This window comes from Onychostoma macrolepis, chromosome 10 (assembly GCF_012432095.1).
Source record: "Onychostoma macrolepis isolate SWU-2019 chromosome 10, ASM1243209v1, whole genome shotgun sequence".
NCBI classification, from domain to species: domain Eukaryota; kingdom Metazoa; phylum Chordata; class Actinopteri; order Cypriniformes; family Cyprinidae; genus Onychostoma; species Onychostoma macrolepis.
This window is the reverse complement of record NC_081164.1, coordinates 7555698-7581936: the sequence shown is the minus strand read 5'-3', so window position 1 is coordinate 7581936 and position 26239 is coordinate 7555698. Positions and strand designations below refer to the sequence as shown.

General features: G+C 36.0%; 1 protein-coding gene across 4 annotated transcripts in view; it reads right to left on the bottom strand.

Moving 5' to 3' along the window:
- Window positions 1-178: 178 nt before the first annotated feature.
- The window catches only part of unc13bb (unc-13 homolog Bb (C. elegans)), an 80757-nt gene continuing 54696 nt past the window's right edge, over window positions 179-26239 (bottom strand). For 2 of the 4 annotated variants that reach the window (XM_058788569.1, XM_058788572.1), the window contains 23 exons: window positions 24409-24524; window positions 24119-24282; window positions 21605-21755; window positions 20592-20660; window positions 20418-20507; window positions 20173-20313; window positions 19019-19149; window positions 18844-18929; window positions 18600-18726; window positions 18411-18507; window positions 17155-17298; window positions 16551-16628; window positions 15530-15607; window positions 10234-10254; window positions 9819-9907; window positions 8662-8808; window positions 8441-8564; window positions 8061-8111; window positions 7152-7229; window positions 6902-7049; window positions 5358-5450; window positions 5104-5263; window positions 179-3756 (listed from right to left, as the gene is read on the bottom strand). In XM_058788569.1, the coding sequence (XP_058644552.1) occupies window positions 3471-3756; window positions 5104-5263; window positions 5358-5450; window positions 6902-7049; window positions 7152-7229; window positions 8061-8111; window positions 8441-8564; window positions 8662-8808; window positions 9819-9907; window positions 10234-10254; window positions 15530-15607; window positions 16551-16628; window positions 17155-17298; window positions 18411-18507; window positions 18600-18726; window positions 18844-18929; window positions 19019-19149; window positions 20173-20313; window positions 20418-20507; window positions 20592-20660; window positions 21605-21755; window positions 24119-24282; window positions 24409-24524 (2669 nt within the window). In that variant the 3' untranslated portion in view covers window positions 179-3470. The remainder of the gene's footprint in view (window positions 3757-5103; window positions 5264-5357; window positions 5451-6901; window positions 7050-7151; window positions 7230-8060; window positions 8112-8440; window positions 8565-8661; window positions 8809-9818; window positions 9908-10233; window positions 10255-15529; window positions 15608-16550; window positions 16629-17154; window positions 17299-18410; window positions 18508-18599; window positions 18727-18843; window positions 18930-19018; window positions 19150-20172; window positions 20314-20417; window positions 20508-20591; window positions 20661-21604; window positions 21756-24118; window positions 24283-24408; window positions 24525-26239) is intronic. The other 2 variants (XM_058788573.1, XM_058788570.1) reach the window with 2 other exon arrangements.

Sequence of the window (26239 nt, the reverse complement as noted above, 5' to 3'; positions counted from 1 at the left end):
CTTGGATTTAAAGCGATGCCATAAGAGAACCATTTTGGGTTCTCCAAAGAATCTTTTAGTGAACCTTTTTTCCCTTAGTGTGAAGAATGTTTTAAAAATCTAAAGAACCCTTTTTTTTTTTTTTTAACTATAGAAAATGAAAAAGTTCCCTGGATGTTAAAGGTTAACAACCTGCTTTTTAAGAGGGTAGGTCAAATTTGGACAGATATGAAGAGTTTTATTGCTCAAGAGTTTGCTCATTCATAGCAGAGTAGACCGCTCTTCTATGCACTCTTAATTGCTATGTAGGATAAACAACTGAGATATTGCAGAGATCTCTTACAAAACACTACAAAAACAGGTCACACTTGCGTTTACGGCGTACTATGTCACACGTCAGCTGCAGGAAAGGGCTGTTTTATGATCTCTTTTATTGATACAGACAACAAACAGAGGGTAGAGAATAGGGAAATGTTGCATGCCAGATTAAAACTCAAATTTCCCACATGAGAACCATAGCTCGGTGTGTCGAAACTGCGCAAACCACAACGTTAACCTGTGTAGTGTGACAGAAATAAAAATGTCATTTGACGTTTTTAACCTTTATGGTCTGTGAATGACAAAAGAAGATAGTTAAGCAGAATGTTCATGCTGCTCTTTTCCATATAATGCAGGTAACTGGGGACAGATGCTAAAATAAGGACAAAAAGCACTATAAAAGCTCATAAAAGTAGTTCATATTGGTTGTGCGCTATATGTTAAGTCTTCTCAAGTCATGCAGTAGGTCTGTGTGTCGTTAATTTTGCTGTAGTTCTAATTGTGCTTCCACATACTGAAATCAAATTTGAGAGTGAAAGTTTGACATGTTTTTCAGTGAAATACTCCACATACAAATTGTTTTTTTCTTTACAAAATAAAAATCGAACCAGCTTAAAGCATTAGTTTAAGAGACTTTATGTATAAATTCATTTGTTGGAGTGTGCACACATACATTTTAATAACACATTTTTCCTTGTCAGTGACTGTGTACAATACCAATATAACTTAAAAAATGTGAGTAAACTCAGTAAAACTGAGTAAAGTCCCATACATGCCAGTATTAATTGTCAGTATTGTTTCAAGAGTTTAAAAATAAAGTGAGAACTTCCACAAGTTGGCACAAGGAATGTGTATATTACAAAGAGTGACAGTTCCCTCCTAAAATACAGTCCAAACACTGCTGGCCTAAACAACGGTAACAGTATATAAAGTGACACAGAGTTAGAAGTGAGAAATATACAGAAATAAATAACAGGTTCAACCGTCACAATAATGATTGGCAATATCAACATACATTTACATATTGGCAGTGTTTCGTGAAAAATACAATATTTATACATTGAAATTTGGATTAACAAGGTGAGACTTTTTGCACAGGCAACATATGAGGGGACAAATCTAGTGTTACTGTCTTTTTCCTCTTTGTTTTTGCAGTCGTTTCTGGAAAAACAAAGCACAACAGTATAAAATTCCTCAAAATTAACAACTAAAGAAAATAAATCAGTCATTCAAAATGAAGAAATGGAGTAACAACAAGACTTCACAGAAAAAAAGGACTTGTTTTTACTTAAGAAAAAAAAAAGTTAAAATAATTTAAATAGAAAATATCAGAACAAATAAGGCCGCTATGAAAAAAAAAAAAAACATCTACTCATCTTTAATTGATCAGTAATCACATTTGAGCTTGATCTGATATTTGTTAACGTTTGTATTTTCTCTCCCCAGCTGATGCTGATTTTTCAGCGCTTTCTTTCAACTACATAAAGTATTGAAAAATATTACACGACACACCATTAAAAGCATTCACACATTTTTAGCTTCAATACTGTCCGATGATGCTGCATTGTCTTTTGTTGTGGGTGATGAAGCAGGTGTAAATGTGAACTCGAGATTATTGCTGCCACCTACTGGTCATAGAGGATGGCTGAAGTACCGCTCGCTTTTGAAATGAATGGTGACCATAAGAGGCAGAAGATCAGTGGGCTGAGGTGCAAACAGGTCATCCATCATCTGAGCGGTCACAAAGCCTGTAAGAAAGGCACACTTTCGGCTGACGGATGCGTCACGTTGTGAGCTAACTCGGAAATGGAGTGAAATATATTTGATATCTCTCTACAAACTCCCCCCCCCACCCCAAGTTGTCCGTTCGGATTAGTTATTCTGGTTCATTCATGCAACGAATCACTCCACAACACTAAGTGAATGAGATCTGGCCCCTAGGACACAAACACCGTCTCTGGAGCCACAACGTTCATAACAATCATAATCATTACATTTCAACTTGACACATTCACAGCATCAAAAAAATAAGGCAATAAACACATGGCAAAAGGGGTGTTTACAGAGAAAAAGTGCACGAATGTATGTGGAATCTCTATTCTACAACAGACACTACCAAAATAATGACCCAGCACACTCACAGCGCCATCTACTGGTTGGATGTCAAAGGACCTCAAGTCAGGGATAGACACCATTTTTTTCTTGCAAACATATTTGCGAGGGATAGACATGTCTGTTTTACTTTTTGCAATGATTATTACATTTATCAAAACATTGAAAATGGATGCATTTCATTAAAAATGTCTGGGTCAAAGTTCAACTCCAAAATAAAATTTAAAAAGTCTATTTAGTAAATTTTTAATAACTTAAGATTATTTCCATTGTGAAATACATTTATTTGTTTTACATTAATAATTTTTATGATATTATTTAATTCAATTTTTAATATATCATAAAGTGTCATATTCATATAAAATCATAGTACATTTACTTGTTTAAAAAAAAAAAAAACACAGAAATCACCATTGCAATTAGTAAAACTACTAATAAATAAATATGAGATTTTCAGAAGGAAATTAACTTAGTCAAGAAAATCATTCCAAATGTACAATTAAAAAAAAAATCATTATGTAATATATTTCTTATTTTATTAATTTAATGTAATATTTTTTCTTTTAATTATATTTAATGTAAAAAAATTATATTGTATATTTAATTGTAAATTAAATTTTTGAGCTATATGTTTTTATGAGATTCATCCATATACATCATTATCTAAAAAATATCCAATGGACAAAAAAAAAACCTAAATTAGACTAAATTTTGGCACAATACAACCCAGTACTGTATGTCTATCCCTCACTACTGGTATCTGGTATCTACCCTAACTAGTCCTTTGCTAGTTTGTTAGTGGCTGGATGTGTGAGTGTGTTTTTTTATATCAATATATGGAAAAAATATTGTGTTCAGTCTTCTTCTGGATGACTCCCCTTCATCCACTGCTACACTAACAGTGCTCTTTATGTCACATGGCCTCTCTCGTGCCGCTGAAAGCCCTTCTCTGTGGGTGTCAGTGGGCAGCATAAACATTGGTGTGGACACAAAAAGGTGACAGTGTTGATGTCCGTCCAACACTTAAGAGTCTGAGGTTGTCTTCTGCTGTAGGAATGTCCTCACCTCCCCTCCTCGGCCGAGCGCGTCTCAGACTTGAGTTTGACGAACTCTTTGGCCACCTCGTCACCCGAGCGCTGGGAGAGGATGCGCATGACGGTGAGGCCCGTGTCGTCGATGTGTATCCGTGGGCCCAGTGGACACCAGCAGGCGCAGCTGGCCCTCGGCGCGACATCACGCAACTGTATGACGGCGATACCGACCACACGGTCTGCACGGCCGAAGCAGTAGTCCTTCACACACACCTGCAGCTCATAACACTCCGGCCCATCCTCGTTCCCAAGAATACTGCACAGTCAGAGAAGGTGCAAGTATGATTCACTAGTAGTCATTCTCTCTTTGCTCTTTAAAAAACTTATTGAATGCAGAGATGCAGTAATGAATGCATATTTAAATTCTTGCTCACACACATAATAATTGAAAACAATCTACATTAAAATATATAGAATTTTCTCTGAGAAAAAATAAAACACTAAAAACTAAAATGAACAAATTGAATGCCCAATATTGGCAAATAAATATTTAATAATTCAATATTTATCATTCAAGTGTTTAATACAAGTGTTTTGTTTTCTTTTTAAAATTGTAATAATTAATACACATTTAATACACACCCCTCTGTGTATCTGTTCATCCATCCATTCATCCACCCATCCATTTATTTATCCACCCATCTCTGTCCATCCATCAATCCACTCTATATCTGTTCATTCATCCATTCACCAATCTGTCTGTTTATCCATCCACCCATCCATCTATCTGTTCATCCATCCGCCATCTATCTGTTCATCCATCCATTCATCCACCCATCTATCTGTTCATCCATCCGCCATCTATCTGTTCATCCATCCATTCATCCACCCATCTATCTATCTGTTCATCCATCCACAAATCTCTATATCTGTCCATCCATTCATCCATCCATCCACCTATCCGCCTTTGTTCATCCATCCATCCATCTGTCTCCGTTTACCCATCCATGTTATCGGTTACGCATTTTTAGCCTTCAAATGTTTTATTTGTATTGGTGTTCTGGCAATATTATTTGTACAATGATCATGTTTTCTTTTTCAAAAATTGTGAAAGAGAGAGAGGCGTCCATTTTGTAGTCCCCACTTAAAGGTGCTGTATGTAGGTTGAAATAGGTATTGCAGTCCAAATTCAAAATATTGGAGACGGTTTTTTTCACCCGGCCCCTCCTCCTCAGACTTGACGCACACGCAGGTTGCCAGATTAACGACACCAACAGGAACGAGCGCACATGACGATGAATACAATTAAATACGCTGTGTTTTCCGCCAACTGGCAACCCGCGGTGCCGAAATACAATTGGGTAAACTGGCAGTGGGCGGGTTTCACAAACCATAACAAACATAGACATTCCGGGCCGGAATGAACATTTTCAAAGGAGAATAACTGACTGTAGCATTGTTTTTCAGATAAACAAGTATGTTAACTTAGCATGTTTCTTAAATATCTGTAAACATATTATGGTATTTTTATGCTTTAGTAGAGTCAAAATCCTACATACAGCACCTTTAATTTAATACCCATTTAATTTCCCCACACATCATTGTTTAATGCACTGTTATTCATTAATCTCATTAGTTGTGAATGGCTAGGTTTTGCACTCACAAATGGAAGGTCTCGTTGAATTTGGGCGCCCAGCTGTTGTTCTTCGATTTGGTGGTGAACTTGCGCTTCTTGTCGCTGAGATGAGGGCCGATCATGGTGACCTCCACAAACGGCCGGAACATCCCAGACGTCTGCCACTTCAGATCATTAGCAGCCACAACTAGAAACAAAGACATGTAATTCAGCCATCAGAAAATACACCTGTGGGACAGATAAAGCTCGCTTAAACATGGTAAAATTGCAATTAGACTTACCTTTAACTGTAACTTTATGCTCTCCTGTGCCCGGGTGAGTGAAGAGGTCGATCTGTATGGATACTTCCCCTACTGGTTTATCAACTCCTGAGCCTACACACACACACACACACACATTCCTTAGTTATCAAAATGGTGACATTCCATAGACTACTGCTGTTTTTATACTGAGCTAGTTATAATTACTACAGCCTAACACTAACCCTCACAGAAAATGCCTTGCATTTTAACAATAATATTTTTTTTGTTTGTTTTATTTTTACCTTAACTCTTATTTGTTCTTACAAATAAGAACATCCTTAAATATCCCCTAAAGGAGGACAGGTTTAGCTCATATTTGGGTACAAATTTTTCCCCAAAATATGGTACACAAATTTACACGTGGTACACAAACGCACAGTGTAAATCACAGGCCTCACATGTATGATGGAGCTTTTAAGAAAAACGTAAGGCAAGATGTACCAGCAGGGCCTGTGTCCAAATTTACAGAAAAAGGAAGTGATGACAATGATGATGGGAACACAGGGCCTAAATTACAGTGGGAGCTCACTGGGTGAAGAAATGTGAAATGTTTTGTGGCTTTTAATCCACTTTAGCATTTATATGCTACTGTGCTTCAAATATTTATTCACAATTTACAACTTTTATTTATTTAAAACTCACATTTTCATTTTCAGAGTCATTCTGCACTTATGGGCGTGTCCAAATTTTTATCCAATCAAATGCTCTCTAGAATGAAACTAATACCACTAATACAACCTGCGTTACAACACCAAGTAGCAAATCAGGGCTCACAGCCATAATCAGACTACTGACTATTTAAAAAAAAAAAATTGTCTCAACTTCCTGGAAGTATTAATACATCAGGAAAAAATGAATTGCGCGATTTCATGGGGTCTTTAACGATCCTAAAATAGGCTTGATTTTCTTAAACGTAAAATAACATTTATTTTAAGTTTGGGATGAAATATGACATGGTGATTGTGAGATTCACCACATCAGAGGACAAAAACCAAAACACATCTAGGAACAGATCTGGAGAGGGGGCTGTGATTTATCCGTGAGAGGGTACTTGGGTCTCAGGGAGTCTGTGGTGACCTACCCCTAGACGGCTGTATTTTCTCACTAGGTGTTATCCTCATACCCTTCCCATTATGCACTTGAGGCAGAGACAGAAGCAGAAAAGCATTGGAAGAGTAAGTTCAAAAGCAAAGCATTAAAAACAAGACAGAGAACTGTAACAACAGCAGAGAAACATGGACAGTAGACACAAGGAGTAAAAGACAGATAAAGCTTATAGAAGAGATAAAGTTTCAGTGCAAAAAGTACACAAATGTATCCACAGCTCAATAATGCCACCTAGTGTATTCTCTAAGAGATCAAACAATATGAATGAAAGAAATTGGGGGTTGTTCCACAAAAGTCAGTCAGTCATACAGGTACAGAACAACATAAGGAGTAAGTGATTACTAAATTGTCATAGTATTTCTTAATATTGATGTTATGAAGTCTGTTATGTGTATCAAACTGCGTGGATGTGTCACCTTGAGCATGCTGAGTAGTGACGAACGTCTTGATCAGCGTGTCGGTGGTCTGGGTATAGAGGGACAGTGCATGTCTCAGCGAGGACAGTTCAGGACTCTTCTCCAGGAAGGCCTTCTTCAGACCGTTTCCTCCAGCGTGGAAGTATTGCTGCAGTGGATAGCAAATAATCAAATATTAGATGTGTACACACCACTGCTATGAAACAACATGAAAATTTATTGCTGCTTTTCAAGAGAATGTAATTTATACCTTTATGGTATCGAGGGCCACATCCATGACCGCACACTGCTTGGGCGTCAAGCTTTTAGCTTCACCAGACATGTGATCCTACAGAGCCAAGTAACATTAAAAACCCATACAAGTGATAAAATGACCTCGAATACGAATCAAATCAAAATCAGTGGGTTTAGACACTGGAGTATCTGAACACTGAATAGACAATTGAATAGATCATTGATTTGTAAATATAAGCAGTGATGTGCTAAAATATTTGTATTTCTGAAACCCATGGAAACTTTTTTCCATTTCAAAGCAAAAAACTACGGAGCTCTGAACATGTCATGCAGGGAAAAAAGAAAAATGTGCACATGATCTAATTTGTTCTCCCGTTTTAAGTAAATCATGCACACGAAATAATTTGTGCCCTCATTTTAAGTAAATCCTGTGCACAGAAAAATGTGTTGTACTTTCTGTCATGCACATGATTTACCTGAAACAAGGGCGTGAATCATTATTTAGTGCGCACAATTTACTTCAAATGGGGGAACAAATTATATTGTGCGTAGTTGACTTTTTCCTGCATGTCACGTGCCAGTCTACGTAAAAAAATAAAGTAAAAATATTACTTAAAGATATAATAAAAATAAAAAAAGAACAGAAAAGGTTAAGAGAACAAAAGTTGCAATTATGAGATGTAAAGTCACATGTTGTATATAAAAATCACAATTACAAGAAAAGTTATGGTGTCAGAAATACAGAAAAATTCTGGCCCAAGGTTTAATGGGATATTCTGTTTACAAGCACACAGTTTTAAGCATGTGATGGTACATAAACATGTAGATAGCATTTAAACCGAGGCTCTTCATCTGTATTCTCTTGCTGAGCTCTGAGCTGGTTTAAAGAGATCATAGTCTGGATTAAACAAGCCTGGAGCGGTACCTTGAGTTTGGAGAGCTGACCCAATTCTTTAGCTGCTGAAAAGATCATTCCCTGCCAGGAAGAGATAAAAGCGTTACAGCGTTGGAGTGGGCAAAGAAATCTTTACATGTAAAACATGAATTTTACATGTTAACATATAAACATTAGGAGATCATTAATTAAAAACACATTCAAGACTTAAGGTATTTCTTACAGGAAACACTCAAAAGGTTCCAGGCAAAAAAAATAAAAATTACCAACTTTTACTGGTTCTTAAAATGAACTTTTTAGGGGTCAAATAACATTGTTAGGGACTAAATAATAAAACAAAGCATTTTAAGCAGTTTTGTCTGGAAAAAATGACAATGTATTTAGGATCCATCTAGTCATACAGGTCTTACAAAGGTGTCATTGCCCTGAGGAAGGATGATGGTCTTCTCAAGACTGTTCATCACAATTCTCCACAGCTCCTTCAGCACTCGCTTCAGCACGGTTTTCTCACACACTGAGGCAAACAGCATCAGACTGCTCGCAAACACACACACACACACACACACAGATCAGGACAGGCTTCAGGTACAGTAATAATAGTTTCTGTACAGGTGAGGAGAGTTTTGCTCACTTTGCATCCAGGAAGTCCATCAGTGGCCGCAGCATGTTATCAGAGTCGGCCTCCACCTGGTTACGGGTGTTGGTGTTTACGGGACCCTTGATCTGGTACAGCAGACTGGCCATCTGACGCATGCAGTCATCAATGCGGCTCTGGAAACTACAGAGGAAGATCAGAGTTCAGCGATGAGAAGAAGCATGCTAGACTGAAGTAAGAGGGGTTGGGCAAAAGTGTCAAATGATTGTAGATTCATTTAGGAGATTTTAATCTTTACTCAACACAGAGATCTTGAGATATGATACCAGCCAGACTAGAAACTACATTCATTTCAAGAGCACCAAAGCTACATTATAGAATGATGACCTACACGTGTTTAACTTAATTGCAGAAGTGGATGAGTGTAATGAAACCTGTCAAGAAATTTGTATGACGAAAATAAAGCCTGTTTGTCTAACTGAGATTTCTTAATTGTGTTTGTTTTTATGTCAATTAAGCATCTTCTCCGATTCTCTTAATTATAATTAAAAATAATAATAATTATAATAATGTATTGATATTTATTATGCTTATTCATTTCTTTAGTATTTATATCAGTATGTTTTGACACAATAAAAATACTTAATTACATTAATGAGAATCACCACTGGCAATAACACAAGTAGCATTGCAAATGCAAATATTTTTATTAAGTTGACATTCCTCCCAATTATCATGAAAGTAACCCAAAATAAATAAATAGTAAATTATTTACTGTAAAAGTTATAAATGCTGAAATTGTGCAAACTTAATATTGTCAGTATTTTTGTGCAAGACAGCACAAGAAATATTGACAATTACACCAATTTATTTACTGTATTTTTAAAGAATAAATTCAGAAATGAATAATTATGCTTTAAAAATGCAGTAAAAAATACTGTGCTACAAAAATGAAAACTTTTTTAAATGGGAGAAATGTTGAAGAAATGGGGGAAATGTGCTTAATTCTCTTGAAAGAAATGTCAGAAAAGAATGTAAAAATACAAATGTTCCTGAAAAGAAGGCTTATTTTCCTTTATGCAAAATACAATTTTTTTTTTTTTTTTTAAATATAATTTCTTAATGTTTTGGGTTTTATAATCTGTACATTATTATGTGATTAACCCATATGTATATGATCTATAAACACTGACGTGTTTCCAAAGGTGCTGCTCAGCTCGTCCAAGACGTTGTTCAGCTTGACCTGGAGATCGTTCAGGATGTCACTGGCCTCTGTGTCCAACTGCAGAATGAGAAACACACACCAACAGCTCCGATTAGTTCTGAGGCTCTCCACCATCACATTATTTAAAAAAAACATCACTTCACCCAATGCACAAACACCATCTTCATAACACCGATGTGATGATAACAGTTCAGAGGGAGTGAAAATGCCACAGTTTACGGTGATGGGGCAAAACTGCCTGTAGAATTCACACAGTCCCAGTGAGAGGAGGAGGGGGGGGAAGTAAAGAAAGACCGAACTGGAGTCCACTACTGTACAGGTGCTCTGTTTATGAGCTCTCAAACACACATGTACTGTATAACCGCACAGGCAGCGTAACCCACCTGTTTACTGCTGACCGCCACCTTCAGAGAGAGCAAAGTAAAGGGATGTTTCACTTTTAATCATTTCAACAATAATGTCATAACCCAGTAAAAATAACCAGACTAATGAGCAGTATTGAGGGAGGGAGGAGCTATGGGTTTCGTTATTCTGGTATACTAGAGAATACTAGTAGTATATAATATCTAGTAGTGTGTACTGCAGATGCAATACTGCTGCCCTAATGTTCGCCCAATCATAAGCAATAAAAGTCAGAGTTATTTGAATACGACCATCCTATTGGCCCAAAGTACCAACCATAATCAACCAGTCACAAAATGTTCACTGTTTGGTCATGCTAATGAACAAACTCTCATTCTTTCAAATCAAATAGATTTTTATTTTTCTTGATTTCTGGACCAATAGGAAGGCTGAGACACAACCTGAATATATCAAAGGGACTGGTTGAACAGATATTAAATGACTTGTTGAAGAACACAGGAGTGAGAAACAAGTCCGAGTCTCACCTTCTGCTCCCTGTCTGCTTTCTCAGGCTTTTCAGAGATATAAAGAAATGGTGAATAATTATGTACCAAGTGCAAATTAAGATGAATATCTGAATGTGTAATATGTATAAAAAAATAAAATAAATTTTAAAAAAGTACATTTATATTAAATTCAGGGTCAAATTAATCACTTTCTGACTCGAGGGACTTGATACACACCTTGTCCTCTGAGATGTCCATCTATGGGCAGGGTTGAGGAAAAAAAATCTATCAATCTGTGTTTATATGTCAATCACTCATATATATAAAAGTACAGTAAAACTGTGCTGTATGGGGGCAACACTAGAGTGATGGTTAAGAGAGTGAATATTGAAAGGAAAAGATGACATTCCAAAAGGCACTTTCTATGAACGGGGTACAGAATAGAATAGAATAGAATTTAGTTTTTTCATCTAGTGAGAAACCGGTTTAGTTCACCTTGTGAGGTTAAACTAAATATTGGTTTATTTTATATTTTTATATGAGGTTTGCAATATTCCATTATTTAGGAAAATAATACCATTCAAACAATAAATACAAAGTTTTTGGGTGAACTATTTCCTTATTGTGATTATCGTGTGTGTATAATACATATACATATATATATATATATATATATATATATATATATATATATATATATATATATATATATATAGAGAGAGAGAGAGAGAGAGAGAGAGAGAGAGAGATATATCTAAAAACTGTAATATACAGTATAATACTGCTTTTAGAAAGAAGCCTTTTATTCTCCAATGCATTTATTTGATAAAACAACAGTAAAACATTAATATTGTCAAGTATTATTACAATTTAAATACTAAATGTATTTAAATATGTATTTAAATATATTATTGTTATATGTTAAAATGTAATTTATTCTTGTGATGCAAAGCTGAATTTTCAGTATCATTACTCCAGTCTTCAGTGTCACATGATCCTTCAGAAATCATTCTAATATACTGATTTGATGCTTAAGAAACATGTCTTATTATCAATGCTGTGCTGATTAATATTTTTGTGGTAACCATAATACTATTTTTCTCAGGATTTTTTGGATTCATAGAAAGTTCAAAAGAACAACATTTATTTGAAATATTTTGTAACGTACTGATGTCTTTACTATCACTTTTGATTAATTTAATGCATATTTAAAAAAAATAAAAAATAAAAATCTTAGTGACCCCAAACTTTTGAACGGTAGTGTACATAAAAGCTACTATACAGTATAAACCTGGCTATTATTTATTCATCATTTATTGATTTGAAATTTAGTCTGTACACTGACTGTCTGTTACGGGTTGGAGATTTGTGGAGGGCATGAAGAGAAGTTTTCTCCCAAATGTAATAAATTCCCCTATAAAACACAGACACGAGATGAAGGTCACAGTGAGCCAGTGTTAAAGGGGCTGAGGCACGGATGGGAGTTCACACACAGTTCAGACACGGCTGATCACTGGGACAGCGGCGTGTCTGTGGGCTGGAACGGGGCGCTTGGGAAATTGTTGGATTAAAAGGACAATAACAGATGAAACAACCATGAATCTAGCATGGATGATCCCAATAACAAACCTCCTGTAACTCGTCCTCCTCATCCTCACTCTCTTCCAGCTGGGGACAGAAGCCACATCATACAGTCAGACTGAAGCTAATGTGTGCCACCATACAAACACGAGCCTGTCGTTATGTAGCACCTTCCTAACCAATGTGCTGTAGAGATATCTGGCCAGAAGATGTCCTTGTAGAGTAAACCTGAGATACATTTGATTCTGGTCCTTTTCTGAGATACATACATCCTGAAATGTGGATGCAAATGGGCCAAACTCCTTTAGAACCACCTACAGTAATCTAAGTGATCTGTTATCTAGGTTACGAGTTTTCCAGTGTATAAAAAACATCATTAAAACCGGCTGAATGTTCTTGAGAAGTACAACTGCATAAGGTACTAAGACTTTCATCCTGACATTTTTCTTTATGATACTTCTCAAGTACAGTATCAGGTTTCAATAACGTTTTTAAAAAAAAAAAAAATTATAAAGTTAAAAGGTTATAATTCAATTTTATTTTTGTATTTGTTTTCTACTTTTCCTGTTTTAAGCATATATCTGATAAAGGTAAGTGAATATATATTTAAAACTTAAAATTTTCCAATTGGGTAAAAAACAAACAAACAAACAAAACAAACCTTTACATAAATGTTACATTTTAAATTCACTTGTTTTTACACCTTCTACACTTTACATTTTACACTTTCAAATAGCAATTTTTCATATGCAGTTTTATTTGCCTTGTTTTAGGGGTGTTTTTTAGGGATGTTGTAGGGGAAAAGTATTAAAGGGGTCAATGAATGCAAAATTCACTTTTCAAGTTGTTTGAACATAAATGTGTGTTGGAAGTGTGTGTACACATCCATCCTATAATGCTAAAAATCCACCCAGTGGTTTTTTAAAAATCCCCATTTTAAAATCCCCTCTCTCAAATCAGGCTGTTCTGAGATTGCTGTCAGAATGACGTAGTTCTGTACAGGCCGCTCCCACGATAGTTGATTGACAAGGCCATCTTAACTTAGACCCGCCCTGAGTAAACTGAGAGCTCTCCGCCATTGTGTCGACTCCAGTGCAGGGGAAGACAAGATCTCCCCGATTGAGCGATTGAAGTGTTTTGTTGTTGGATGTAATAATGAATATAGTAGTCGTCATTTACTCCCGACATCTGAGCCGCTGAAGACACAGAGGATTAACGTTACTTTCATTTTGAAGGGAATGCGCTGATCCCGATTTGCCTAAATGCGTCTATGTTCGCGTGAATCATTCGTGATCCAGATTCATCTACAGAAGAAGCGAGTATAACGGTTTTTTATGAAACTTTGCAAATTGCCTTTCCTAATAACGTGCTAGTTAGCTTGTTTCGCGGCTAAAGTAAAACAGCCTGCTCGTCACCCCACAGAAGAGAGGGGCGGGGTCAGCAGAGCTCATTAGCATTTAAAGCAACATGGAATAAAAAAACAGCTTGCTGAAAACAGAGCTGGGAAAAAAAGTTGTTTTTTACACTACTACTGAGAAATTTTAATCAAAGTATGCTATAGACTTCTCATTAAGATCCTAAAGAATCATATCAACTTGTGGAAAATGGGCATCCGATGACCCCTTTAAAAAAAAAATTTTTCTCAGTGCATAAACTATGGAAACCTGTTTCCGCCACTAAATTACAAATATAAAAAAAAGGTAATTTTGACTTTTTATCTAGCAATTCTGACTATTTTTCTCACAAAGTTCACATCTCACAATTCATCTTTTTTTTCTCAGAATTGTAAGATATAAACTCACAATTGTGAGGTATAATGTCAGAATTGCAATATAAAAATTTTACCTTTTTTATTTTTTATTCAGTGGCACAAATGGGCTTCCATAGCTTATGCACTGAAAAAAAAAATCTTAATACATTTTACTTAAATTAAAATTAAACTAAAAATCCCTACAACATCCCCAATTCAGAATTATTCCGTTTTTGAAAATTAATGATGAAAACTCCAAATTGTCATTTACAAAAAATCATCCAGCTTTTTAAAAGACAACATTTAGTCAACTACAACAACCTGAATCCAAGACTGGGATTTATCTGTCCTGCTGTCCAACAAATCTAACAAAATAATACTAAAATATCAAGTAAACAGGAAATAAACAGATCAGCAATGCGGAGAGTCCGATGTCATTGTCTCATGCACAGAAACGCACGTAAGACTTTACTAATCCTTTACTAATCAGCCTGAGACACAGACTCAACTAATGCCTCAACACACACACACACAAAGTCTCTCATCCTCCCCAAATGAATACAACCAAACAAATTCAAATTCACCTGATCCAACAGAATTCATTACATCAGGGGTCTAATAAAGCATGAATTCAATATACTGCACATCACAAGCAACTACTCTACTTTCGAAACTACTTTTTCATTTTAATTCTATGTAATTGCTTTCACTAGATTGGAGTTTGGGTGAATGGCCAGAGCTGAGCTATTTAACACATCTAGCCTACTTGTACCCACCTCGCCATCTTTCACATTTTCCTCCATAACCTGATTAATCACAGAAGAACGTGTAATAATAAGTCTCTCAAAGCATCCGTCTCCATGGGGTTCCTTTAGGAACACATACTTTATAGATGTATGTATTTTGGGACACTGTGTACCCACCTCCTCTTCCTCCTCCTCCTCCACAGGGTCCACTATTGCATCCAACTTTATTTAAAAAAATAATGTCAATCACTTGCTTTATATATTTCTAGAGTCTGCAATCATGTTTTCTATGAGAAAATTCGAACCTTCAGATTTACAATCATTCACAATGGCTCAAAAACTACTCTACTTTTCCTATCATCTAAAGAGATCTAAATTCTAGTCATACCCTGGCTTCCTTTGTGGCAGTCTGAGGAGAAAAGATACAAATACTGCTTTAACATCAGCCAAAACGCTAATGAACGCAATACAAGCCAAGCATAATGAAATTATCGAAGTAAAAAAACAGTTGTGAAACCCCTGACTAGAACACTTTATTTATATCCTGCCTAAATAAACCTGCAAGCAAATCATCGACTGTATCAATGACAAAACAACAATGCTGCATCAAGCCCATCTGGATACAACAGGGAGAGTTCTCTTAATATGCTGAGAGAGACAACAGGCCGATGATGTCCTCTGATGTCCCAGACAAATGAGGAGAGGACAAATGACTTTGCTTAGGGAAGGTCACCTTCCCCTGCTGCTCTCCTACCTGTTTGGCACCCATAGATTCAAACATCTTCTCAAGCTGGACACGCAACTGCTGAACATTATTCATCAAGACGCATGGCTGAGGACAAAGAGAAAGACACAGAGAGATTTATTACAAAAGATGACAAAAAAAATATTAACTTACAGTGTAGTCTGTACACGAAATGTGCTTTAAATGCAAGCAAATTATCAACAGGGATGTGGACAAAAAAAAATTACAAATTTGTTTTAAAATAATTTTTTTTTTCAGATTTATTTACAAAAATTAATTAAACAACCCAAAATATGTATACATATAATACAATTACCAATATAATTAAAATAAATCTATGGAATAAATATCATGTAATCAATATAAATATACATACTGTATGTATGTGACCCTGGACCACAAAACCAGTCATAAGCAGCACAGGTATATTTGTAGCAATAGCCAACAATACATTGTATGGGTAAAAATTTTTCTTTTAGGCCAAAAATCATTAGGATATTAAGTAAAGATCATGTTCCATGAAGATATTTTGTAAATTTCCTACCGTAAATATATCGAAACTTAATTTTTATTAGTAATATGCTTTGCTAAGAACTTCATTTGGACAACTTTAAAGGCAATTTTCTCAATATTTAGATTTTTTTGCACCCTCAGATTCCATATTTTCAAATAGTTGTATCTCAGCCAAATATTATCCAATCCTAACAAACCATACATCAATGGAAAGCTTTCAGATGAAAGCAATTTTAAAAATCAAAAAAAAAAAAAATTGGTTTTGTCATCCAGGGTCACACATCATAAAACATTAAGTGTGCATACACACACTCATATTAAATGTCTTATGTATTACATATCTATTATTAATAATACACTATATACTATATCTTCATATATAGTATATTATGTCATATATACAAATATGTATGCAGTCAAAATTAACTACTTTACAAATGAAAGAGCAAAGACAAAGAGAAATCTATTAGACAAAGTAACAGAAATGTCAGCCTTAACTACCAGGAGAACGACTTACAATCTTCTCCTTATCACAATAGGACGGGAAGCTCTTCTTCAAAATGGCACTGTACTGTAGCAAAACTTTGTCAATGGTCTGTGAAGACAAAGAATAAGAACTGAGCTTAACGTTTTTCAAAAGTCAAAATGTCTTGGTAATAGCATTACCAAGCAAACAAATGAAAAAGCAAGCTAACATTTCAGGAAATCTAGTAGAAACTCTCTGGGGCTCATCTCTGCACTCAGCGCTCTGTGTTTGCTACCATAAAACTGCTGGACATCAGCCCAATGAGCTCTCCACGTGTCCGATAAAAATTCTTGAGGGAGCTATACATTTCTCTCAGAGAAGCTTGCCAGACTTGGTCTGGGGACTGACTGAAGCTTAATGGAAAGGGCTGCATTAAGCATTTTCATTTGATTACAATAGAATCTCATTTTTTCAGACAAATGTTTTTGCTTCACTGATATTCTTAATTTGCTCTGCAATGAGATGCCCTTTGCTAAAATGGGGCCATTCTCTCAGAAATCACAGATAATTCTCGAAACAAGATAATACTCTGACAGCCGACATTTGTTCTGACATGAATCTATTTGTAATCGGATTAGGAGGGATGCTGGTCCACCTTGGCGAACCGTCGGCTGTAGAGGGCCATGACTTTGGGGTCGGGACACTCCAGTTTCTTGATGATCTCAAAGCTCTGGTTGAGCTGGGTGAAGACGTCCACCACCGAACAGGAGAAGAGAGCGTGCTCTGACGTCTGCTGGAACTGTAGAGGAGACAGAAGCATGTTATTTAAAAGCTATTTCCATTCAGTTTTGTGTCAGGACAGGTCAGGTCACCTTTATTTATATAGCACAATTACTGGACAATTTTCATGACTATCCCTCATTATGTAGGTACGCATTTTTTTATATAGAATAATTCACCCAAAAATGAAAATTTGCTGAAAATTTACTCACCCTTAGGTTATCCAAGATTTATATGAGTTTGTTTCTTCTTCAGAACAAGTTTGGGGAAATTTAGCATAACATCACTTGCTCACCAATGGATCCTCTGCAGTGAATGGGTGCCATCAGAATGAGAGTCCAAACAGCTGATAAATACATTACAATAATCTACAAGTAATCCACAGTACATCAATTAACATCTTGTGAAGAAAAAGCTGCATGTTTGTAGGAAACAAACCAATCATTAAGACATTTTAACTTAAACTGTCCCTTCCTGTCACTTTTTTCACTTGATCTGTGCATATTTCTCTTCTGATTCAGACGAGAGAACTTTTTCGCTGGGGAAAGCAAAAATATTAATAGAGCACATGTATTTTAGCCAGAAGCAACAGTTTGAAGTTTAAAAACTTTTGATGATTAGTTTATTCCAAACATGCAGCTTTTCACTTCACAAGACATTAATTGATGGTCTGGAGTGGTGTGGATTACTTGTGGATTATTGTAATGTGTTTATCAGCTGTTTGGACTCTCATTCTGATGGCACCCATTCACTGCAAAGGATCCACTGGTGAGCAAGTGATGTAATGCTAAATTGCTCCAAATCTGTTCATATTAAGGAACAAATTAATTTCCATATTGGATGGCCTGAGGGTGAGCAAATTGTCTGCAAATTTTTTTTTTTTGTGAACTATTCCTTTAACAAGCAGGAATACATTTTTTTTTTTTTTTTAACAGATGACTTCAAATTAATATAATTGCTCTCGAGAAACTTACAAATGGCAAAACTTTTAAACTGTTAAACAGTTTTGAAAAACAAAATGACCAGTTTGTGGGCACAAGAGCATCATAAAGGCCAAGAAACACTTCTGTGATGAGAACGTGTGAAAGATAACAGGCTATTAGAGGGGAATTGCACTGAAAAACATCTTACTCCATCTTTTTTATCTCTCTCCAGGGCTCCATGCATGAACTCCATGGACACATCCTCGTTCTCATCCAGCCACTGCAGCACAAACTGCTGGAACCACCTGGAAAAGGCAAGACATAATGTGAACAAACATCAAAAACGCTTTTACTTCTGAATGTGTTTAGTAGTTGAGATGATGAAGAGCTCACTCACGTGGGGTATTCGGGCACAACTCCCTTGAAAGCTGGCAGATCCTTCACATATTCATTATACAGCCATTTGACCTTGAAGTGCAGGTTCATGTAGTCTGCGCTCTTACACAGCCGGTGTTTTTCATGTTCTGTGGAATAAAACATGTGAATATGAACAACAAATGGTGGCTAAATAAAAAAAAAAATTAAAAATTACATCTCATCGTCTCCAATATACCCAATCAATGAACCAAATTGGTACTGACCTTCCATGGCGTACTTCATATCCTGAGAGAACTGATTCCACATGACCTCCGCACTCAACTTTCCCACATTCAGCTCCTGAGGAAACCTGTAGAGAAACAGGAACAAAGTGTCACATGATGGCAGGACAACAGAGTTGGATAGAGCGTGTGCATTCAGGTTTGTGTGCACACTTACTGGTTTAGAACTGGTGTATAGGAGTTACGATCCTCCTCAGTGATGGACACTATCAGCGTAATGAGTTTGGGCCAGAAGTCTAAGTTCTTGATGCTTGGGCCCTGATCTTCTAGGGTGCACTCCTCCTTATGCTGAGCAAAAAAAGAAAATATGAATCATTTGCTTGATTCACGGTAAAATAATTAATTATAATTAATCTTTTAATTATTACTAGATATTTAAATTCAAATTATCATTTGAATTACATATACATTCTAAATTGGTATTTTAAATGATCAAAAAGTACATTTTAAGGTGATGTGTGACATTTGATATTTAATGTGTAACGCAAACAGCACTTTATTGTTAACTAAACTTAAAAATGTAGAAATAAAATTGGGTTTTGTTAATTGTAATAAAGATGAAATAATATAAAAGACAAATATTACATGAAATTAACAAAAGAAAGAAAATGAGAAATGATGCATTGGCAATGATCTGAAATAAAGTAAGTACTAAGACAAAAAAAGCTAAAGACATTGATAAAAATATTTAATATATTTAATATTTAAAACTATAAATAATAAAAGTGATAAAAATACTCAAATTAAAATGAAAACTGAAATAATAAAAATATATAAAAGCTAATACCATAATTATTATTATCATTATAATAGTAATAATTAATAGTAATAAATAGAGGGCAATAATAAATACAATTATAATAGTGTAAGTCATTCATTGTTTATCTCCCATGAAACGTGTAAACAGTGTGGGGGAAAAAACGTTTTTTTTTTTTTTTAACTCAAGTGGGGCATTTTAAGAATGCCGTCATTCGCGAAATGCTAAAAAAGATGATGAGACACGAGTACAACAGTCAAACATGTCCATCTAGGGCATGTTTACATGGAAAAACAATGGAAAAGTAGCAAAGTGGAAAGGAAAAAGACATTGTGTGTCAACGGCCCCTTAAAATGGTGTGTTTAAGCATCCTCAACAGCCCAGCAGAGCAACACCGGCTCAACCAATGGCGTTACTCTGGGGGTGGGGCTGTTTCTGCAACACTGTTTGGTGAAGCTTCTGGCCCAAAGATGACACATTTCAGCTTTAAATCTTGTGAGAATACAAACCATTACAGTCATAAATGCTGGGTGGTAAGGGAGCGATTGTCTAACCGTGTCTCCGATCTGAGGATATTGGCGACTGTACAGCTCTTGACAGTTGTTGAAGATGTAGTCATACGTGGAGTTGAGGCAGGCTTTGACACAGTCTCGCACAACCTGACTGGCTCTCGGGGGACTCTGCAGTTCCTGGACCTGTCCAGAGTGAGACAGTAGACAGTTTAAATGAAGGACAAAATAAGCACTTATGGAATTATATGGATTGAGGATCAAAACTGATTTTTTTTTTCCTTCTTGACCTTCATTCTGAAGAAGGTTATGCTGGTCAGAAGGTCCACTGTAGATTTGAGGTCCTGCAAACGGTCCTTACTGCTCGCAGGGAAGTTGTTCTGAGAAAGAGAAAAGTCACTGAGAATCACCAATGTAACATCTAAAATGAAAACGAAAAAACTGTTTATGTCACCAACACTCACTCGATACATTGAGAGGTCAATGCGCAGGGAATTGTGCAGCTGATCCAACAGCTTGACAAACCTTTCTTTCTGCAAGACGAGAAAAATTAAGCAAGATTTTTAGCCATTCAGGACACTGACTGGAAATATTTAGCTAATGCATCTGGACACATACATATATAGTGCACAAGACCTATGGACAACCAATGAGATACATTATGGTGCTTTTATTGATAATATGAATCAAAATCCAATTTTTGTTGTCATACAGACTGAACAACATGAGATTGGGTAAATAATGATTTTGAGTCAACTAACGCTCTAAGTGCTAATAACAACATGGCATTAACAAGCATAATTTTCATAGGCAACTTACTATAAGAATAACATCAAACAAGTTACACGGTTGTCTTGACACTATAATTACAGCTTGCAATTAGCTGAAGTGTTCCAATCCATAACTGTGATATTGAATCGTGAATCCTATGGTGCTTAGCTGGCCGGTCAATACAAGACAAAAAAACCTGCCACAATAGACACCATTTTCAAAATGGTCTTTCGATTTTGCACTAATCCCAGACTGAGGACCTGAACATGTTCACTGGTTTAGTGCTGACACATTGAATTTATGTCTACGATTTAAGTCCTTATATGAAAAGTCATGTCAATTAACAAAATGCAGAAATACCACAAAAAAATAGGATTTTCTGTGCTTCTTTTCCATAACTTTATCTTCCGTACTTCTTCCATTTACAGAGCTTTAGGTTTCAAAAATGATCAGAAGTTCTGAATATTGGAAGCATTTTCAGTGACTTTAGTTCGATGACAGCATTTTGTTTTACATTTAAACATGCTTATTCTTTGCAAAAAGCTACCATAATTAATGACTTGGCATCTAAGAAAAAATAAAATAAAATAAATCTTGTTCATGTTTTTATATGAAAAAAGCAGACTTGGTGTAAACAGACCTTCAGAATAACCTAGATATGTATGTGTTCTTTACAGTCTGCATGTTGTGTGATAGTTGAACATACCCCAAAGTTGGATGCAGCAAATCTGTCGCTAGCGGAGACATTGGTGGATGCAGTGGTGTGGGCGTAGTAGGCGTTGATGTTGGCCAGCAGGGTGCTCATCACAGCAGGAACCCCGGGACACATATACTTAGACGAGAGACATGCAAAGTGCCTGTATGCACAAAGAGAAGGAAGATGCAGAGGATAAAAGTGCTTCAATTAAAACACATCCACTATACATCCAATCTGTGCAAAAAAATACAATCACTCTACTCCAAAACCTAGCTAGGCAGCATTTACGTTTCAAAAGCGTGTTCAAACTAAAAGGATCATACTATCTTCAAAAATGCAGTATTTAGATCATTTTGAAAGCAGCATCGCATTTATTCTTTTAATCCCAGAATGCACGGCAACAAGCTCAGCGAAAAAATATATCCGAGATGGCAGGCAAGGCAAGAAACATGTTGATCATAAATAAAACGTTAAAAACAGCTCAGTGTAATTAAAATACAATGAAATTACACATTTATGAAATACAATCAAAATGTTACCCAGTATCCGTAAATATTTATGTAATCGCACAGTTAGCTTAGCAACATGCTAACGTCAAACTCTTCTGAAATACTATAGTGTGTTCCAAATGATAAGCACTGAGTCACTGATAAGCAGTTATTTTAGTATCACTGATATTATAGTTTAATATTTTTATAGTTTTATAGTCTTGTATAGTTTTATTGGGTTTTAGTTTAATCATATTTAGTTTTAGATAATTTAGTACTTCAAATTACACAAAAACGAAAATGTTGCCTTGGAAACTAGCTTCAGTTTTTTTAAATATTTTATTTCAGTTAAAGTTTACTTTAGTAATAATAATTTTTTTTTTATGGTTTTAGTTTCAGTTTTTAGTTAACGGAGTGAAACGGTTTGCACAAGGCAAAATAAATTCATCAAAACAAAATATTGAACTGAGACAGCCTCTACACTTTTGGCTCACATTCAGTGGCAATGGCTCTCTACAAAAGGTCTGTCTGAGAGGCGCCTAGTTAAATCACTGCTGATTGGCTGGCTAGATGGATCTGTCATTGCTCCAACTGGCCTTGTGGCCCATTCGGTGTGAGATATAGTCGCTTGCGTGTGCTTTATTTGAGTGATGTGCTCTGTTAATGAGCATCTCCTCACACTCCTGACGCCTGATCGAGACTGACTCACACTCAAGCCATTAACAACCACAGACACGAACAGCACTCAGGAGTTCATTTCTTTACTGCCCTTGCTAGTCAAGATCCAGCTACTGCCATGGAGAAGACTACATTTATTCATCGCTCGCTCACCTTCACTGATTGGCAAAGTTAATATAGTTGGGCTGTAGTTTTTTACATGCTAAAAACTTGCCATAATATCTTGTCGTGTACCATTGCTTCAGTACGATTCTCAGGTAGACTGACTTGTGTGCAAAAGCTCACAACCTCCTGACTGTCTCAAGTTTATATGTAAAAAGCACACATTAAATTTGTTCATCATATCAAGCAATCATATCTTTTGCAAAACTTGGATTAAACTGCTTGATTCATTTGGATTCATTTTACAACGCTTTTATGCCCTTTTTGGATGTTCTAAGTTAGTTAACTGAACTTTTAAATGTAGGGACATACACCTATCAGGTTTCATTAAAAATATTTTCATGTGTGTTTCGAAGAAGATTTATGGGTTTGGAACGACATGAGTATGACTAAATAATGACAATTTTCATTTTTGGGTGAATCATCCCTATAAGTTAACCATAATTGTGTACAACAATATGAAAGATAAAATAATTGATAAACTGATAACTCATTACATAATTACAGAAAAATGGCTGTGTATATTTTCCATCAGTAATGGATGATCTGATTGAATTAATATAGCATTAAAGTATAGTTCACCAAAAAATTTAAATCAGCTTGAAATTATGAGTTTGTTTCTTCATCGGAACAGATTTGGAGAAATGTAGCATTATATCATTTGCTCAGCATTGGTTCCTTTGCAGTGAATGGGTGCCGTCAGAATGAGAGTCCAAACAGCTGATAAACACATCACAATAATCCACAAGTAATCCACACGACTCCAGTCCATCAACAAATCAGTGAAAAGCTGCATGTTCATAAGAATCAAAACATCATTAAGATGTTTTTACTTTAAACTCTCGCCTTAGGCCAAAACATAAGTCCACAATCCATAATAATACTTCCTTCACAAAGATTGTTTGTGAATTACTGTGATGTTTTTATCAGCTCTCATTCTGACGGCACCCATTCACTGCAAAGGATCCAAATCTTGGTTAACAAGTCTTGTGATGTTACAATCTGTTCTGATAAAGCAATAAAGCGGTCTGCATCATGCATCGTGTTTAGAAGAGGAAGATGAAATTAGAAATTAAGAAAAAATAAATGAAAAAAAATCAATAAGAACGTAGCAAAGAAAAACAGAGGCTTAGTGGACGGAATGAAGATATATGAAGACAACTGACGGTAGTATGGAGGGTGGACTAATACATACGTCATGGCCTGGTAGATGGATTCAATCCCATAGCGCATTGCAAATTCATCCACTATCTCTTGTGGCACATCGTCAAAGTACACCTTCCAGGCATCATCGCCACGTGCGTCTGGGATTTTCACCACACCCTGACCAAGAACATCTGTGATGTGATGAAAGAGGTTCTACGAGAAAGAACAGAGACTAAATATTAGTCACTGAAAGACCAACATCCACTGACTGATAATGTGAGATCTGTACATGGTTAAATGCAGACACTGGTAGTCTGAGAGCTGGTTGTGTTGCTCTACCTCATGTAGACAGGTGTACTGGACGTGGTAGGGGGCCACTTTCTCTTCACCCTTAATTTCCACACTGATCTGAAGACGGATGGCACCAGAAACAGCAGACTTGTCCGTTCTTTTCTCTGTGGGGTGAGATATGTAGAATAATTACTATATGTGCAGACACATTTAACCTAAGGGAACAGTGCAGTAAAAATAACTGTTCAGGGTTAGATAGGATCTGAATGTGTTTGTGCGTGTGTGTGTGTGCTGTAATAAAACTACCTTGCCAAAGGACTCTCTTTAGTGGTGATTTCAAAGGGAATTGTTTCATTCACTTAATTTCAGATATAATAAGGTATAATGAACAGGTTAGTCATTCACATTGACTATATTGAGAGCTACAAATTTGGATTTAGTCATGTTGTGACTAAATTTTAGTTTAAGGTTTAGTCAGTCTGTTATTTGCTTTTTTTCTATTTACCTTTAATTATTTTAATTTCAGTTTCAGTAATTTTAGTACTTATTTTATTTCAGTTAGCTGCTATGGCCTTTTTTTATTGTTTACAATGATTGGACAGTATATTATACACGAAGCAAGGGGGGAGGGAGAGAGGGAGAGAGAGAGAGAGAGAGAGAGAGAGAGAGAGAGAGAGAGAGAGAGAAACAAGGCTATTGGCGCAGACCTAATACATTTTAAGTTTAAGATTTTCATCTAATATTTCTTTAATTTCTGCTATTATTTCAATTATCAAAAATAATTTTAGTTAACAGTAACAACACTATACCAAACAATTTGGTGCATAAATACAGAATGCGTAGTCACAGGGTTTGTACTTAGTCAATTTACAGTCAGAATGTTTATTATTTTCATGTTTGATATTCAGCTTTTCTCTCTCCAAACTGAAAAATCCTTAGCAGGTTTTTTTAATAGAAACACCGGGTTCGTCTTTCCCTAACCATTTCCCCTGACAGGCAAATTATTGGGATAATTTATATGTGTCGGCTAAGTGGTGAATTTCCAACTGGAGTGGGCTACATAATAATCAAGGAGGATATCTCTGGAGAGAGAGAGAGAGAGAGAGAGAGAGAGAGAGAGAGAGAGAGAGGGTGATACGGGTGAGAAACAGACAAGAGGACATGAAGCTGAATTACTACTATTGAGAATAATTGTTACAGCAGATGTGGTGGCCAGAGATTCAGAGGAAAAAGAATCAGAACAGTAGAATGGACTGTACAAATGAGTACATCAGAAATGAGAGAATAAACAAAAGGATAGATTACATCAGATTAATAATGAAATGTAAAAAAAGCAAGAGTGGGAGATAGAAACAGAGCAGTAGATTTCATGGTTGGGACGTCCTGGAGGCCTCTGGGCCGCTGCACACTGGGGTAATTGGGCGAGAAGGGACATGCTGTCAGGTTGGGAGACATGGGTAATGGAGTATACACACAAATCTTAGAGGCATGGGCCATGTCCCACTTAGAGAGAGGTGGTCTACACCATTCATCATCATGAGCAAATCCCACAATTCCGTAGAGTGGTGTTTCTTGTACTACAAAGAACTAAAATACATTTGCATGATGTCAGGAGATTGTAAAAACCATATACTAATACTTACAAAGAAAACTGACATTATATGGAACAGAGCAGCATGAACATTTCTCAAAATTTCTCCAGAAGAAAGAAACTCATACGAGTTCAGAACGGTGAAGATGAGTAAATCTTGACAGAATATTCCTTTTTTTGGGGGGTGGGGGTTAACTGTCCCTACAACAAGTATACAAGTCAATGTGAATGTTTTGTGCTCTGTAAGTGCCTTGGGTTTAATATTTTAGCAACAAAATAACCTCTTTC